The 19,278-nt window shown below is 31.9% G+C and overlaps 2 protein-coding genes across 2 annotated transcripts; one reads left to right on the top strand and one right to left on the bottom strand.

Annotated features, from left to right (window-relative positions):
• Nucleotides 1-255: 255 nt before the first annotated feature.
• Nucleotides 256-1,319, top strand: BDR25DRAFT_362857 (uncharacterized protein; the record flags this gene model as incomplete). Its single annotated transcript, XM_033696635.1, has 6 exons — nucleotides 256-280; nucleotides 315-427; nucleotides 921-1,011; nucleotides 1,083-1,161; nucleotides 1,191-1,225; nucleotides 1,276-1,319. The coding sequence occupies 6 exons, from the start codon at nucleotides 256-258 to the stop codon at nucleotides 1,317-1,319; spliced, it is 387 nt and encodes a 128-aa protein (XP_033540151.1).
• A 311-nt stretch (nucleotides 1,320-1,630) lies between these two features.
• On the bottom strand, nucleotides 1,631-2,816 carry BDR25DRAFT_384625 (uncharacterized protein). The gene has a single exon (XM_033697888.1). It carries the CDS (start codon nucleotides 2,802-2,804, stop codon nucleotides 1,839-1,841), a length of 966 nt encoding a protein of 321 aa, XP_033540150.1. The 5' UTR covers nucleotides 2,805-2,816; the 3' UTR covers nucleotides 1,631-1,838.
• Between the last annotated feature and the right edge of the window lie 16,462 nt (nucleotides 2,817-19,278).

Below are 19,278 nucleotides of genomic sequence, written 5' to 3'. Positions count from 1 at the left end.
CACATGCACATTGCAGGATCTCTGCACTCTAACAGGGCTTGCGGTAACTAATATAGTCGCTCGTCAATAGCCTGGAAACTTAATTGTAAGCAAAGAAATTGCCAGATTGCCCTTAATACTTTTAAAGCTGCAGAGGTCTATAGAGTTTGTACATGTGTAAGATTTTAAACGGCTTTAGATCAAGTACGCTCTCATACAGCTTAGCACTTAGTTTGCCAGCCCTTTTCCTTTCTTACAACCGCTAATTGACGGGGCATGCTCTTAATGCACTTCCCTATGAGTGAATTAGGTACTTCTCTTTACGCCTCCCCCAGATCAGTATTTAGAGCGTACTAGCTATTTCTGCATTGCTCATCCTCTCGAGCCTAGGGTGGAGCTCATAGACCTACTTTTTAAGCGCCTATTAGAGGTACTCAGTCATATCAAGGTCAGATGAATTAGGAGGCTATTCGAGTAGGTAGATCCGGTGACTTTTGAAGTAATTTCTTAGTGTATTCTTAGTGTACTTGCGGTTTTGTATAGGTGCGTTTTCTTGTACAAAGATATCTCTAGTCCAGCACTAAGGCAATAATCCTTTGTTAAGTGTTCAAGTGTAGCTCTTGCTTAAATACCCATGCTTGTTAGGATTAAGTCCTTCTCTATATTGATGAACAGGCACCTGTCTGCCCTTCTGTTTAGAGCAACTTAGATAGGCTCCTACACTCTCTAGCCTATTTTTTGGCCTGTTTCCCTCTTTGCAATCCTATTAGGACTACGCTTTTTGTATAGGAACCTAAAACACTACTCTTCTACTCGCTATCTAGTACCTCTTTACACTAATCAATTATTAGAGAACTTAACAACCCGCCTACGCTACTCAAGGTAACAGGGTTTGTAGAAAAGTTAAGCTGAAATCTCTGTCTGGGGACTCCCTCTTCTAGTTTAGTGTAGTCCCTTGCTTCTCTATATCGGGCATCGCTCTTCGCCCCATCAACCCGCCGCTTTTGGCGTCTATAAGATGCTCGCTCTCCCGTCGCCAGACTTCCTTCTCATCTCTCTTTTCTTTAATTCCCTAACCCTACCCTAATGCCTCTGCTGCTAAGCGGCCCACCCCTTTCTACGCCTCGCTAGCCCGCTACCCTATCCTATCTCCGGTCACCGATCAAAATCTCACTCTTTCTAGTCTGCTACCATGCTACGTGGCCTCCTAGTTTCCGCCTTATCATTCTTTTTACCTCGGCAGGCTGTGATGCTATTAATATGACTCTTAACTATATGAACATAACAATCCGCTAGTTTTAGTTGAGATTAATTTAGACGGCTTTCGATTCTTATTTTAAACCCTTCTCTTTCTACTTCGTTTAAGTTCTTTTCTAGTGCACTTCCCTAGAGCCTTTCGTATTTGCTTTTACTATCTATGGTCCTAGCCTTTATGCCTCTCCAGTTTCTTTTATTACAATCTTTTGGCGAGGGTAACCTAATCTAGTTATTACACTAAACAAATTGATTAAATAGATTCCCGTGATTTGATTTGGAGAATTTGCAAGGTCCGCTTTATTTAATTTGTTTGGCAAGACTTCAAACTACTCTAACAAATCGTTAATCAAAATAATTATTAGCAACTCTAGACATCTGCTCTAAGTTTACCTTTTTTGACTTGTTTAATTCTGCAGTTCTATTTAGAGGCTGGAGAAATAAATGCGAGATCCAATATAATCCTGTACAACACGAGCGCTGCATTAGGACTCCCCCGCTTTGAAGGTTTAATGCCTGGAATCCCCTTCATGCATTTCGCTAGAATATTTTCGCCATTCCTTATTAAACGTAGCGTTCAGACCGAATAATCTTGATATATTATGTCACGGCGGTTCCACCATCTCGTAAAGACATTGCACCTGCTCGAATACACCATCGGACCCGTTGAAATGATTCACTGAGACTTTCACCCAGAGCTTTCCCTCGATCCTCGGATTTGCAATTCGCTTGTCCACTAGTCCAGGAATAGTTTTAGTGAGCTGAAAACCGCAACTCATCACGCGGTGCGCAGCAGAATCCACATAATAGGAAGTAGGTTTATCGAGACGAGGTAGAGAACACCATATCGGATCGCATGATTTTCTTCCGTCCGATATGGCTGTAGAACATGACTCTCCGCATGAGTAGCTTTCATCGTAGCAATTCGAGAGCCATCCATGAATCACTCCGTAGAGAGATCCGTCTGCATTTATGAAGTGCTGATCGTAAGCCGGGCTCATTTGCGTGCACCGATAGGCTGATACAGAAGGGAGCATTGTGACTGCCAGGATAGAAACCGTGAAAGCGGTGAGGAGTGGTGTGGAGCTATTTCGACGTGGCCGTTGGACGGGACGATATTGTGCTTTGTCTAAAATTGGGTCCAATATTGCATACACAACCTTGTATACAACCACTGAGAGAGTGTTCAGCAGCCAAAGCGTTCCTAACCAAAACTTCTTCCACCAAAGTGCTTTATCTTTGTATATGTTACCAACAGCCACCAGACATTCCAACGGATATCGATCCGCCCACGTCCAAATCTTGCTGGCATCGCAATCAACCCCCGGTATGTTAACTTTCCTGGTCATGAGGCAGGCACCTTCAATGCGATCGACATCAAGACAGTCATTGCAGCCGTTATAACACAGGCTGTATGTTTGATGTCGGGCAAGATCAACCCAGTAGTCTGCTCCTTGACTGACATGGGCTGTCTTGACCAGGTGGTTTACAAACAGGGTCCAACTGATGATGGAGGAGATGGCCATAAGACTGGCGATTACGCATGAAAAACGGTCCCGGCTTGAGCTCATCTTCGAATGGTGTAGAATCGCGCGCTCTGCTCTTAACAAATCTGACTTCTGGAACCCTGAGCTAAATGGAAACAATAGGTGGAAGGCTGAGAGAGGTCTGTAGGTCAAAAGGTACAGTTCTGGCTGCCATTTAAAAACTTCAGGTGCGACTCTTGGCAACCGCTCAGCCTTTCAAATCAAGACATTCGGTCAAGGGTCTTGGATTAATTTTTGGCTATTTCCGGCATTCGTGCAACCAAGTCACGAATCAGAAATACCAGGCTAAACCGCATGCAAGTTCACTGCCTTTGGCTGACCGGATCGCCTCACAGCCCTACTGTAAGGCCGCTAGTCCTTACAAAGGATAATGCATCGTAAGGCCGGAAGCGGGCTGTACGGGTCCTTACGCGCAACAGGTATATATACTATTCTGTAACTACGCAGAATCAACTGTTGGTTGATTATTCGCACCTTTTTAGTTGTATTGGCGCAGTGGTACAGAGCCCCGTCCTCCCCCCTACATAAATTCATAGCATATCTTACACTGGTAAAGTAGTAACGTACACCACAGGCGAGTTGCTTACACGCCTAATTTGCTTACTTTTGCTAAGACTACACTATACTACTCTTTCTACACTAATGCATTTTTAACAATACTACTTAAACATGTTAAAGGAATATTAGATACAGCTTACACTTTCAGCTTTTAAATAAGATATAAGACTTTTTAAGTAACATACAGTTCTACGTTAAAAGTCTGTGCCTATAGTCTGTGCGCTCCTTACTAAAACACGCAACCGCGTATTAACCCCTATTATTCTTACTACTATAAAACAAAGCTACAACGTTCTTTTAGCTAGAAAATAAGTAAAAATTGCTAACAAGGACATAAACTTACCTTTGCAACACACGCTCTAATTATTTCTAAGTATAAAGTAGGTTATTTGTAGCAGGAGATAATAACTAAATTTTGCGTATTGCGTAGGTGTGTGTACAACATAATCTACTAATAGAGCATTTATTACATAATTAAATTACCGCCTTGTTCTAGGCGTTCTTTTATACTATTAACATAAAAAAAGCAATAGATTTATTACTTTGCTTAAAGGTAGCTAAAAATTTAGTATAGAAACTTTATAAAAAGGGCTAGGCTTCTAACACATTTACACTTACTATTTAAGGCCACTGTATACTAGGCACTTAAGGCATAAAGATTAATAAACTATTAGTGTAAAAAAAAGCTAAAACTAACTAAGAAAAGCGCTAGAATATGCTAAAAGTTTTATAGAAGATACTGTAATAATTCTTATAAATTGTTCCATCTCAGGCTGTTTAGAACCTCCGGAAGGTCCTTGTATCAGCTCCGACCCTAACCTAGCCCCGACTCTGCCCTGCCCCCTGCTGTTACCCCTATTCCCCTATGTATTTAGTTGTACCTCCCCTGTAGCTAGCTTAATAGTTTTTTAATATCCTTTTGTACAAGGCCTATAGGTGTTAATAGAATTCCCAGGTCATTAAGTCCCCACGCACTCCTATATGCCTCTAAGTAGATTCCTACCGCATTCAGACCCATTGTCTTGCCTGCGCCGTTACACTAGGTAATAATAAGAAGTAAGTAATTATTAAGCACTGTCACGATTGTGCACGAGTAAGGTTATAGAGCTTCACAGAGGTCTAGTTCAATTACTATGTGAGGTATCATGGTAGGTACAAGACGTTGTGTGAGGAACAGGAAGGTTTAGGAGGAAATTAGCAATTAAATACTTAGCTTAGAAGTCTAAGCGCTTTAGGTATAAATTAAGCCTGTTCTAGGTTTAGTTAGTGTTAAGGCGGTTTGTGCTTAAGTTCATGTCCGTGTCGTGTTGTGTTCGTGTCAGACGTGCACTAATAATACTCTAGTACGCGTCCGATACGGTTATGTCTGGGATCCGGGGAGGATACCGTGACAAGCACATACTTAAGCTATATGTGTAAGAATTTTCCTCTTAGCTAGTAGCTATAGCTAATATAGCTAATTCTTTGCACACTAAGTGTAATCTAAGCTATGTTAGCATAAACTAGCCTAGTATGTTAATAAAGTGTTATTTAAAGCTTAAAGTAAAGTTTAAGTGTAAGTATAACTATAAAAAAGCTTTTTATAAGAATTTTAAAGTAATTTAAAGCTAGTTTAGTGTCACAGTTATGTTATAGCTATCCAACCCCTGAGTACCCTAAGGGCTTGGCACGGGGTATATAGGCTCCTTGGCCTCCGTACCTCTGCCTCCGACCCTAAGGTTTACTCTCGTTACCCCCCCTATCCTGCATTCCCTCTCTGTGACCTGTATTTCCTGCTTGATACCTCTTACATTTAGCCTTATAAAGAATATTAAAGCTAAGTATAGCATCTAGAATAATAACACATATAAGTTTAATAAAATAGGCTTTATAATACACTAGATATTTATTAACTATACTTATACTTAAAACTTTACTTTAAGCTTTAGATAACACTTTATAAACATACTAGGCTAGTTTATGCTAACATAGCCTAGATTATACTTAGCGTATAAAGAATTAGCTATATTAGCTATAGCTACTAGCTAAAAGAAAAATCTTTACACATATAGCTTAAGTATGTGCTTAATAATTACTTACTTTTTATTATTACTTAGCCTTTATAAGTTAGCTATAAAATTAGCTTATAAAAGTTATTTAGTATGTTAGTTATGTATTATTTTTTAAAAGACTTTATATATAGCTATAGTATTTTACTTTAAAAGTGTTACATCTTATTTAAAAGCCTAAAGCATAAGCTATATCTAATGTTTTTTTTTAGCATGTCTAAGTAGTGTTGTTAGGAATGCATTAGTGTAAGAAGAGTAGTTTAGTAGAGTCTTAGTAAAAGTAAGTAACTTAGGTGTGTGTAACGGCGCAGGCAAGACAATGGGTCCAAATGCGGAGGGAATCCACTTAGAGGCATATGGGAGTGCGTGGGGACTCTAAACCTGGGAATGCTATTAACACCTATAGGCCTTGTACAAAAGGATATTAGAAAACTACTAAGCTAGCTATAGAGGCAAAGTGCAACTAAATACATAAGGGAATAGAGGCAACTGCAGGGGACTAGGTTAAGTTATAGTTAGGGCTAATACAGGGACCCTTTAGATAGGATCTAAGCAACCTAAGATAGAATAATTTGTAGAATTATTACACTACCCTCTTTTTTATAAGCTAATAGTCCTTATCTATAGTGTTTAAAAAGTATTTAAAACTACTTTAAAACTAATTTAAATAAGATATAATAAGTATAACTATCTTAACTAAAATTTCCTATTACTAAAAAATAAACTAAAAACCTAATACTAATATAATGCCTTTGTTATAATGTTTTTATTTAGTAGTAACTAGCAGTATAGTTATTATTAATATAGTAAATTTATTATTTATAGTAATAAGTGTTTACTTACCTTACTTATATAGTCTAGTTAATGTTATTAGGTTTTTTTTTTTTTTAGCTATTATCTAAATTTTTACTTTATAAGTATTATTATGCACCTAACATCTTATAGCTTAGTCTACTAACTAATTATAGTATTAAAGAAAATTACTATGCTGCTCTGTTCTCTTTTTAAAGCCTTTTTAGAGGTGTTTTAAGTTATCTACTTTTAGGCTGCCTACACCTTTACTTATAGCTTTTAAGTTAAGTTCTTCTTTAGTCTTTTAAATTAAAGAAATGCAAGTATTACACTTTATATAATAAAAAATGTAATTTTATATAAATATAGTTTAATACTACTAGGGTATAGTTTACTAACACATGTATAAGTTCTTTTATATTATAAGGAAAATTTTTTAGTTTTTTAAAGCTATTTTAAGGTATAGGCAGTAGCCTAAAATATAAAAAGTAAAAAAAATAAAAAAGAGCTTTTAAAGCTATTTTAAAGTCTACTTAGAACCTAGCGCAGGTAGTGTAAGTTATAAAGAGTTAGAAAGCTAGTCTTCTTATAGCTAGTGTTTAGGTAGCTTTATTCTACTAAAACACTAAGCTGCTTTATTAAGTTTTATCTTTAAAAGCTCTAGTGTCTAACTTTTAAGCAAATATTATAGCACTCTTAAGCAGCTAAAGATAAAGTAGAGGGAGTTTAAAAGGAGTCTAAAAAAAAGAAAGGAAAGAAGAGAGAAGAGAAAAAAGAGTAAAAAAGAAAAAAAAGAGTCTAGAGGTGTCTAACAGCTTGCTGTTAAACCTCCCTAGCACTATATCTATAAAGTTATAATACTATTATGTATAACTATAAATTTACTTTTTACTTTTATACTTTATTATTTGCTAAGTAATTTATGCCTTTTACACTAGCTTTAAAAGTCTTAGCTAATTTAAATGCTTATTATAAAAAGCTTTTAGTTTATAAAAAAAACTTATAAAATTTAAAGCCTTATTGTTACAGCTAACAGACAGACTGTAATAACCTAATTAGCTGTCCCACACAGCCCTAGCAACGTTAGATGGAAGACGCTTAACTCCACGTTAAACAAATCACGTGACAGGATAGATAAGGAATAGCTTTAGCTTTTAGATAAAAGCCTAATAGAGTGTATTATCTAATAAGAACTGCAGGCTTGCAGGCTTACAGGTAATGCAGGCTACGCCAGCATGCAAGCATGCTGTTACAATCCTTGCTTCGGGAAGCACTCAGGTCTTATGATACTCCTAGGGGGGAAGTAGGACGGGCGGTAGGGGCCAATCCGGTAGGGTGTACAGTCCTACGTACAGGCTAATGGGCTATTAGAGAGGGGTAGAGTGACTAGATTGTGGTTTGCCCTATGTGCAGCAGTAGGGAGGCTGGGGTTAAACAGTCCTTTTAGACAAGGTTAGAGGTATATATAGTGCAAGATATACAAATAGTATTACAGCTCTTTAAAAAGCTAAATGCTACTTAGTTTATGTAAAGAATAAACTAAATATTAAACACACCTTCTAAAGGTTGTTTAATGCAGGAACTATATACATATGTTAGGGACGCTAAGGCAAGTTTAAGTAAGTTTAGACAAGCCCTATAATTTAGCCCTACTACTAACTTATCTAGCTTGTCTAGGCTTGCTAAGCTTCCTTAGGACTTGCGTCCTGTGTTCTTACTAGACAACACATTCTTCTATTATCTTAGGCAGCTGCGCTGCCTCTGTGATCTCTAATTAGTCCATAAGCGAGCCCTGTTCTAATCCAGCTAGATTGTAGAGCACTGCTAGTGGAGTTACACTAGTCTAACTATAGACTGTAACACGCTGCCCCTTCTCCCTAGCAGCGTCCTTACTGCTCTGCTCACACAACTGTGTTAGTAAGAGTTTATTTATAAAGTGTGTGCTGTTCTACTAGAAGGCATCCTTAATATTTATTCTTCTTATACTAAATAGCTTATTAGTCCTGTTTATTCTGTTGTCCTTACATTACCTATTATTTTAATCCTTTTTACTAGACAAAAATAAGGCCCTGCAGCGCTTACTAGTTTTTAAGGTTATCTTATGTGTTAACTTTGTCCTTAAACAGGTGCGTTAAGTGTGTAAAAAAAAATAACAGGTGCAATGCTTTTATGTCTAACACTATGTAAGAACGCTTAGAGAGAGAAAGAGAGAAGCTCTTTTATTCTGCTAAGGCTTCTTAGGCCTAGGACTGCGCGTTACTAGACAAGCAACTAGTTTAAAAATAAAAGCAACTTTACTTATAAGAAGAGATGTTACAGCAGAGCTAGAAGATTTTAGAGGCAAGGGATAAGAAGTGTTCTAGACAGGATTATATCTAAAAGTTATTAAATTTACTAGAGGCTTAGCGCGTAAAGTACTTAGAGGGGGATCTTTTTTTCTTAGACAAGATAGAAGCTCTTAAGGCTAAGGCAGAGAGCTGTTTCTCTTTTTAACTTTTATTAGCTAAAACTTATCTCTAAAGGCTGCTGCTATCTAGTAATAATGTAGCTATTCCTTTTAATATAGGTGCCTTATTGCCTAGCTAGTTTCTTTTAAATAAGCTTAAAGGTACTCTTATACTAACAGCTGCGCGTTCTGCAAATTCTTAGCTAGTTTCTATGTGTTCTTACTAGTAGGCTACTCTTTTTATTTTACTAGAAATTCTTTTTAGTTCTTTTAATTACTAATAATGCGTTTAACTTTATATTTTGTCTTTTTATTTTTCTATTCTTACGTAGATAAGAGAATCTCTTTAAGTGCCTTTTCTAATTTAGAGATATAAAACCACAGGTGTATTTTTATATGTAGGGGAAGCTTAAGCTTGCAGTTATTCTATTAAGTTTATAAGACTTTGTATAGTCTTATTCTTTTTTCTGCTAGCTTCCTAGAGGGTCTAGGTGTCTTAAGGTTTTTAGTGTTAAGATACACATAATTTTTTAAGTAGATTTTTAGTCTTAGTTGTTGTAATATATTTGCATATTTCTCTATTATTTCCTTACTAGACCTAGCTTCTATAGCTAACCTTTTATGTATCTGCTATAGGTCTGTTAGCTAATCTATTAACTTCTATAGGTCTATAAGTTAGTTCCTATGTAATGCAAAATAGAGGTTATATCTAAAATTAGCTTTATATAGTGTTTTTTTATTATAGCTAATTCCACATTATTAATAGCTAGCTGTGCTATTAGAAGCTATGCCACCTAGTTATTTTAAGTGTAAAAAATGTACTTCTTTAGGTACTTTTCTACTTTTGCATTTGCTTTCTTAGTCTAGCTGTTTATTTGCAGATAGTAGGCTGTTAATAGCTTATGCATTATACTAAAGTGCTGCATTACTGTTTTTTAGAAACTGCTAGTAAACAACTTATCTTAATTAGAGATAATAACCTTTAGGTATTTATACACTAATATTATGTTTTATTTTAGTTTATAGATAAATTTTTTAGCTGTTATTATTTTTTTTAAAGGCTAAGTGTGTAGATACTTAGTAGTTTTATCTAAAGCTACTATAATTATATTACACATTCTATCTATCTCTAGTTCCTTAGACAGGAGTAATTCTATAATAAAGTCTATTATAATTATTATTTATAGTAGCTTTAAGGCTTTAATTAGCTAAAGGTATCTATAGGTTTTGTGCCTTCTTAAGTTATTTTTATTACAGGTGTTGCATTTTCTAAGCACCTCTGTGCATAGTTGCTTTACTTTTAGTATTTATTATAGTATAGCAGCCCTTAGCTTTTTCTAAAGAGTGCTTATTTCTAGATGTCTAAACATTAGAGATTTATAATACTCTTAAATTAAGTTTTTTTATTCTTACTTGCTTACTATAAGCATGTAAAATTCTTTAATAGGTCTAGGTCTATTATAGATCTATCTTTTATTAGTTTTCTTAAAGAGTGTAAACTTCTTAGTTCCTTCTTTCTCTTTATTAAAGTAGTTTAGCCTTTAGCTAAGGGCGTTAGCTTGCTAATTCTGTGTTCCTAGAACATGCTTAATAATGTAGTTAAACTAGGCAAGCTCTATTGCCTATCTTATGTGCATTAGCAAGAGTTTCTTTACTATTAGAAACGTAACTAAATTTGCATAGTTAGTTATAATATAGAATAGCTTTGCTATCTTATGTAGCTTTATAGCCTATACTTTTACAGCATTTAATATTGCTTTTAGTTCTTTGTTAAGTATGCTGTAACCTGCTTTAGGTCCTAAGAACTTAGCTAAGTAGTACGCAACTAGGTGCTACTTCTTATTATTCTGTTTCTAATAAAGCGCGGCTCTACTAGCTCCTAGGGATGCATCTGTATAGATCTTAGTATCTAATTATAGGTTGTACATTTTTAGCACTAGTTTAGCTGTTATAGCTTATTTTAGAGCTATAAATACTTTATTTATTTCTAGGGTCTAGATAAATTTTGCTATAGCTTATTCCTTAGTTATAGTGTTTGTTAATAGTATAGCAATTTTAGAGTAGTCTTTAATTATTTATCTAACATAGCCTAATAGTTCTAGAAATCCTTTTACTTTCTTAACTATTATAGGCTCTAGCTATTTAAGTACTTTTTATACTTTAGCTAGGTTAATCTTTATTTTTTCTTTATTAATTATAAATCCTAAGTATTCTGTTTTAGTAACATAGAATTTGCATTTAAAGAGCTGCAGGTAGAGTCTGTACTTCTTAAGCTATCCTAAGACTTTTTGTACCTTCTGTACGTAGTCTTCTAGGGTATCTTTTAAATAGATAAGGACGTTATCTAAATATACTAGGGTGAAGACATTAAGGTATAGGTTAAAGGCTATATTAATAATTTGCTAAAATGTTACTAGAGCATTTATTAGGCTAAACAGCATTACTAGTAGTTTATAGAGTCCTTACAAGGTTTTAAATGCTATAAGCTACTTATCTCCTTTTTATATCCTTATCTTATTAAATCTGTCTTGTACGTTAAACTTTGTAAAGTACTAGGTTCCTTTTAATTAGTTTATAATATTTTATATAATTAGTAGAGAAAACTAATCTTAGATTATGTTATTATTTAGAGTTTTATAGTCCTAACAGACTTAGATTTTTCCTCTTTTCTTTTTTACAAAAACTATAGCTAAAGCTACTAAGCTATAGCTTTCTTAGATATAGCCTTATACTAACATTCTATTAATGTATTCTTATAAGGCTTTCTTTTGTACCCTTGTTAGGGGGCAAAGTTTATAGGTTTTTAGGTTATAATCTTTTATTAGGTTAATAGTGTAATTTTAGGGCTAGTGTAGTAGTAGCTCTTTTAGGCCCTCTAGTGTCTTAAACATGTCCTTGTAGTTCTTATATTTAGCTAAGATGCAGCCTTTTTTCTAGGTTTAGATAATGCTAATCTATTCTACATCTTTATCTATTTTAATTTCTTTATAAGAGACTTCCTTAAGTTCTTTTTTTATTATTTTTATTACCTAGGCTTCTAGCTCTTAGTAAGGGAACTTTTAGAGTTTCTTTTTCTTAGGGTAGTAACTGCTACCCTGTTTTACTTGTTTATAAACTAGGCATTTATTATTATAGCATGCTAACTAGGTTATATGTGCATAGTTGTCTAGAGTTTTTATAGTTATAGTTCTCTAGTTAATTACAAGATTATGTGTTTTAAGCTAGTTATAGCCTAAAATTATGTTGTACTTGCCTCTTAGTTAGAGTATGTTTATAGACTTTTAGTCTCTTATATTAGAGGTTTTAAGGTTCTTCTTATAAGGTTCTAGGTTAATCTATCCTTTTCTATACTTAATTAATAATGTGTTAGTAAGAGTTACCTTAAATAAGTTTTTTTTTATGTAAAATAGTATGCTTTATTTATTTACCTAATTTTTATCTATAGCAGTAAAGTTGCATCTGCTGTCTATAAGGGCTAGTCTAGGCTATCTTTTGTACGTAAAGGTGGTTGTTAGGCTGTGTTCTGCCTCTTATCCTACTGCAATTACTGCTAATATGTTATATTTAACTTTCTTATTAAAAAAAATATAAGTTAATGTCTTATAAGTTGTTATTAAACTTATTTTTTTTTATAGACTTAGTGTTTTTAGTTGCAGCAGTTAGCTACTTTACATTTATAATCTTTAACTAAGTAATGTGACGTTAGGTAGTCTTCTTTTCTTACTGCCTTTTACTAGAAGTAGTAGAACCTATAGTTATCTTATTCTTTACACGCTGCCTATCCCTCCTGCTTGTGTAAAGAGGCAGTTTAGTAGGTGTAACAGTTTATAGTTTTGTAGGCTAAGGCTATTTCTTGCTATAGGCATCTATTGTAGTTCCTTTTCTATGTAGGCTACTAGCTTAACTTATGCTTGTTATCCTAGTGCTTAATACAGTAGCGTTGTGTGCACTAGTACTAGGGGTATAGACAATTATTAGGTCTATGTAACATATTAAAAGGGCTCTTTTAAGTCTACTAAGAGTATTCCTGCGTTTATACTATCTAAACAAGGTGTCTTTTCTATTAGTAATTATTAGTGCTATAGTTTTTGTCTCTATAAAGTGCGCACTAACTATAGCTCTGTTGCATTACTAAAGCCTTTCTGCTAATTGCTAGGCTTAGGAGTAGCGTCTTAGGCTTCCTAGGTACTAGCTTTAGAACTTTAAACTAGGCAGGTCTACCTAATCCTTCTAGTTTCTAATCTTAGATTTTTGTAAAAAACTGCTATTATTCTTCCTTATTTATAATATTATATTTAACTTTAGCTATGCGCTATATAATGTTAAATATAAAGTAGTTATTGCTAATATTTATCTAGTAAAGCATAACTATGCAATAACTTAAGTAGTTATGTTATAGACTACACTTTTAGCATTTGCATTTCTAAAACTGTTAGAAGAGCTTTCTTACTAAAGTGCTAGGGGTCTAGTCTTAAAAAAAGAACTATTTTTCTCTTTTTTAAACATTTATAATGTATCCTTAAATTTAAGTTTTTTTTTTATATCTTTTAAAGATTGCAAGGTCCTGCAACACTATATTAAGGCTGCTAAAGTTTTAAATAACTACTTCTTAGTACGCTTTAAGGTAGTTATTTAAAAAATAGTTTTTTCTGTATTACTAGCAAAGTCTGTTGTCTAATCTTTCTAATATTTCTTTATCTATAAGGCTGTATTTAGCAGTAATAGCTTTTATTATTGTAGTAGTATGTCACGGTATCCTCCCTAGATCCCAGACATAACTGTATTAGATGCGTACTAGAGTATTATTAGTGCACGTCTAACATAAACACAACATAACACAGATATAAACTTAAGCATAAACTGCCTTAACACTAACTAAACCTAAAACAAGCTTAATTTATACCTAAAGCGCTTAAACTTCTAAGCTAAGTATTTAATTACTAATTTTTTTCTAAACTTTCTTGTTTCTTACATAACGTCTTATACCTACTATAATACCTTACATAGTAATTAAACTAGATCTCTGTAAAGCTTTATAACCTTACTTATGCATAATTATAACATTACGTTGTGTTAAAACTTTAGCTAAGAATAGCCTCTAAATCTAATTTAATAAGCTTAGTACTTGCATAACTTTAAGCTATTAAAGTAAGCTAAAAAGCCTTCTAAAAAGCACTTACTTTATAAGAAAGCTGCTATATTATAAGCTTTAAAGCTTTTTAAAAGAACTTTAAAAAATAGCTTTACATTATTAAGCAGTTTATTTCTACCTTAACTCCTATTATAGTAGTAGGAACTAAGAACTTACTAGCCTTAAAGCTTACCTAGAAGTCTAGAGATAGCTTAACTCTCTCCTACCTAACGCTGCCTACAACCTGTAACTTTTCTAACCTAGTAATAAAATCTAACTAACTCTCTAATCCCCTACTATTTAATAGAAAATAAAAAGACTTACCTTCTTTTCTACATAAGCTCTAATATAAACTTAAAGGAAATATAGACTAATTTCTCTTTAAACACTTCTAGTTACTATATGCTTACTTTTAACTTAACTATAATATAATAGCCTTAATTAACTTACTAATAAATAAAGATATTATTAACTTAGATTAATTTATAGTGTTTTTATAAGTAACTTATAAAGACTTAAATAAAGAGTTAACAGCCCTAAGTTGCCTAAACACTTTATAATAAAAAAAAAAAGCTTTACTTTACACTTTACTAAGTTCTACTAACTTATATTTAATATAGGCCTAAATAAGATAGGTCTAATTATAGCTTTATATAACTCTCTCTTAACTAAACTGTAACATGCTATAGTAGAAGAACCCCTCCTAAACAACCTTAATGCGTATGCAAACTTAATTACTACCTATAATAATAACATAAGGTTCCTCCCTATATAAGCTTTAATACACCCCTAAACTAGCGCAGTTGCAAATAAGGACCTTAATGTAATAAAAATTAATTTAAATTATGCTTTAGTTAGTTCTAGAAAGTGTAAAGATTATAAAAAAAAAGTTAATACTTTAAGTGTAGTAAGCATAGTTATATTTTCTAAAACTGCTTTATTCCCCTTTTTTAAGTCTGCGCAAGTAGTGCTACTAGCACTTATTAAAGATTTTTACTATTCTAATCTTATTTCTATAAGGGCTTTAACTTATATTTAAGCTTTAATCCTTTTTACTACTCTTAACATAGCCGCAGCTATAGCAGTAGGAGCCTGCAAAAAGGCTTGTCCTAGGGCTAAGTTACCCCCTAGGACTAATTTAACACTAGATCTTTGCTAACTTATAGGCTAAGTCCCTTACTAATAACTAGAAGTACTAAGTTAATATTCTTATATATTTATAATAAAAAACTATATTAGCTCTAATATAAGCTCTTATTAACTTAAAAGCAAATAGCATAAGTTACATTAATAAAGAACTAGCGCGTAAACTAAATTTTTAATTAATACTACTTACCTAAATAATTTACCTAACTAGATTTAATAGAAAATAACTTAAAAAAAGTTTTATTTTTTATACTATAACTATTATAATTACCTACTAACACTATAAAAAGTAAATTAAGCTCTATGTAATAAACATAAGATGTTATAACTTAATCTTAGAACAACTATAGCTATATTAGCACAAGGTTACCTTTAATTACTAAGAGTAAGTTTTAAACTTTAACTTTTTTTAATGCTAAGATGTATGCTTATGCTTACACTTAAATAACACTTAAGTAGCACTTAATACAGAAGGTCTCTAGACCTACTTTTTAATAACCTAGAGAAGAACTACTTAAGTAAGGCTAACAAGCTAGGCCTTTTACTAAAATAGGCTATGTAAAATAATTTAATAACTGCCTAAACTTAAAAAAAAAAAGCTTTTAAAAAATCTTTACCTACCTAATTTAGACATAAACTAGGACTTAAACAGTAGATAGACATCTGCTACATAGAACCTGCTTTATTTATAACCTTAGCTTAACAACTAGATTATAAAATCTACGTAGTTATAATTTTTAATATAGACTAAGCTTTAGCTCTTTAAAAACACACTAACCTAAAAATAATAGTTCTTTAAGACTACTATAACTTGTTATATGTCTTTTTCTAAAATAAGTCTAATAAGCTTTTAATATAATGTCTATATAATTACTAAATAACTCTTAAGCCTAGCAAATAACCTAGTTATAGGCTACTATATAGAATGTTACTAAATAAATTAAAAGTGCTTTAAAAATACCTTAATAAGAACCTAAAAAAAAAGTTTATTTAAGCTAGCTTCTTACTAGTAGTGTTACTTATACTATTTATAAAGAAACTTAAAGGTAGGCTTTAATTCTATGTTAACTACTAAAAACTAAATGCTGTTACTATTAAAAACTAATACTTAATTTTTTTTTTATAAGAAACTTTAAGCTAACTAAGTAAAGTAAAGTATTTTATAAAGTTAGATATTATTGCTGCCTTTAATAAGCTAAGGATAGTAAAGGGTAATAAGTAGCTAACAGTGTTTTAGACCTAATATAGACTATTTAAGTACTTAGTAATGCCCTTTAGCTTAGCTAACACGCCTAGTACTTTTTAACATTTTATAAATAACTTACTTTAACCCTACTTAGACATGTTCTGCACTGCGTATATTAATAATATTTTAATTTATAGTAATAGCCTTTTAGAGCATAAACAGTATGTACGCCTAGTGCTAAAAGCTATAGAGGAAGCAGGTCTGTAACTTAACATAGATAAATGCAAGTTCTACTAATTAAAGGTTATATATTTAGAATATGTAATCTCTATAAATAGCATTTAAATAGACCCTGTTAAGGTTTAGACTGTGCTAGATTAGTAATACTTAAAGGACATAAAAAACATTTAAGCTTTTATAGAATTTACTAACTTCTACTAATAATTTATTAATAACTTTTTATAGTAAGTAAGCTTTATAATTACACTTACTAAAAAAAGAATTTAATTTAACTTTAACTTAAATTACTAATAGTTTTTTAACTAGCTAAAGAAAGCTTTTACTAAAGCCTTAATACTTTACTACTTTAACTTTAAACTACTAATACTTGTAGAAGCTAATGCCTTAGACTATGTAGTAGCAGAAGTTCTTTTCTAGACTAAGCTAGACAGGACTATTAGGCCTATTACATACTTCTTAAAAAAAATAAGTCTTATAAAAGGTAATTATAAGATTTATAATAAAAAATTACTTGCTATAGTACGCTGCTTTAAATAATAGTAACTTAAACTAGAAGGTGCAGCGTATCTAATACAGGTCCTATCTAACTATAAGAACTTGTAGTACTTTGTAACTACAAAATAACTTAGCTACTAATAAGCTTATTAGTCTAAATACTTATTTTATTTTAATTTTAAGATTACTTATTATTCTAGTTAAAATAAAGAGAAACTAGATGCCTTTATAAGATAATTTTAAAACATTTCTGCTTAAAAAAAAGTGTAAAAGGCTTAACACTAAACTTTACTTTAACTTAAACTATTTTTAGACTTTAACTTAAATAAAATAGATTAGATAATTAATTAAATTATTACTAATAAGTATTTAAATAATAAATTTATTTAAGAAACCTTAAACCTGCTCTAAAATAGCGCTAGTTAGTTAAAAAAGGTAACACTAGCTAACTATAAAAACTAAAATAGTAAGCTATATTACTATAACTAACTTATAATTTTTAATTTTAACAAACTAAAAATTAAACTACTCTAAATTGTATACAACTTGCCTATTAAAGAACACCTAGGCAGAAGAAAGACTCTTAACCTACTACAGAGAGAGTACTACTGGCCCCGCATGTTCTATACTGTACACTAATATATATTATGTTGCTATACTTGCTGTAAAGTAAAAGCCTCTTAAAAAAAGTATAATAGCCTGCTTAAACTGCTTCTAATTTTTAAATAAGCTTAAAAAAACATATTAATTAATTTTATTATAGACCTACTTTTATCTAAAAAGTACATAAATATTATAGTAGTTATTAATTACTTAACTAAGTATTAACACCTAATACTATGTTCCTTTATAACTGCCCCTAATATAGCCTAGTTATTCTACTAATATGTATAAGTTTACTATAGCCTGCCTAACATAATTATATTAGATAGAGGTACACAGTTTGTCTTAGCCTTCTAAAACAAACTTTATAAACAGCTCTAAATTACCCTCTATTTATCTACAGCTTTTTACCTAGAGACTAACAGCTAGACTAAGAACATAAATGCTGTAATAGAATAAGTCCTATAAGTGTATATAAACTACTAGTAAAATAACTAAGTAAAATAGTTAGCTATAGCATAGTTTAAAGCTAATAACATAACATTTAAATTAACATAAGTATCCCTGTTCTTAGTAAACTATAGATACTACCCCTAAATAGGATTTAAACTACTTTTAAATACTCTTTAACTAACTTATTAATCTATATAAGTAATAAATATAAATAAACTTATTAATAAAATCTAAAATATATCTAAATATGTTTATAAAAAGCTTACATAGGCTTAAGCTTTTTAACAAGAGTACGTAAACTAATTCTAAACCCTTACCTTTATGTATGTAGCTAGCAAGAAGGTCTAGCTAGACGCTAGAAATATCTAAATAAACTAATAATTAAAAAAACTTAATTAGAAGAACTTTAGCCCCTTTATAGTAGCCTATATAGTTTTATTACATACTTACTAATTAATCCTACCTAACAGCATAAAGATACACCCTGTGTTCCACATATTGTTGCTGCGCTAAGCAGCTCTTAAATCTAACTATCTACCTAAACAGCTAAACCTGCTACCTAAACCTATTATTATAAATAATAAACTAGAATATGTTATAGAAGATGTTAAATAGATTTAGTTTAACAAGAAGAAACGTATCTATAAATACCTTATAAAATAAACTAGATACAACAAACTGTTGTAGGAACCTGCAGAAGCCTTATAAAAAAACTCTGCAGTAACTTAATTCTACGCCTAATACCTATCTAAACTAAACCTATACCCTAATAAAGACAACCTAATGCTAGAACTACTAATGTAAAGAATCCCCTTTCTAATAAAAGGGGGGGTACTGTTACAGTATCCTCTCTAGATCCTAGACATAACTGTATTAGATGTGTACTAGAGTATTATTAGTGCACGTTTAATATAAATATAATATAACATAGACATAAACTTAAGCATAAACTGCTTTAACACTAACTAAACTTAAAATAGGCTTAATTTATACCTAAAGCGCTTAGACTTCTAAGCTAAGTATTTAATTACTAATTTTCTTCTAAACCTTCCTGTTCCTCACATAACGTCTTGTACCTACTATAATACCTCACATAGTAATTAAACTAGATCTCTGTAAAGCTCTATAACCTTACTTGTGCACAATTGTAACATAGTATTTTTATTCTTCCCCTTCTAAAAGTCTAGGTAATTTTAGCAGAAATGTCCTACTTTTTTATAGTTTAGGCAGGCCTTATCTTTTAACTACTTTTATTATTCCTTTATTAGAGGCAGCCTATTACATCTTAGAACTTAGTTTTTCTTTAAAGGGGGGCTCTATGTATATTTTATATAACTAAGATTTATTAGTTTTTTATTATACTATAAAGTTTTTTTTTTCTTTAAGACAAACTCTAGCTT

The sequence above is a fragment of the Lindgomyces ingoldianus genome (assembly GCF_010093535.1).
Source record: "Lindgomyces ingoldianus strain ATCC 200398 unplaced genomic scaffold BDR25scaffold_60, whole genome shotgun sequence".
Taxonomy (NCBI): Eukaryota; Fungi; Ascomycota; class Dothideomycetes; order Pleosporales; family Lindgomycetaceae; genus Lindgomyces; species Lindgomyces ingoldianus.
The sequence above is the reverse complement of the archived record's forward strand: the minus strand, read 5'-3'. Positions and strand labels throughout refer to the sequence as shown.

Bases quoted from the DNA above. Each gene is read 5' to 3' on its own strand.
- BDR25DRAFT_384625 (XM_033697888.1), bottom strand. From the start codon at position 2,804: ATGAGCTCAAGCCGGGACCGTTTTTCATGCGTAATCGCCAGTCTTATG.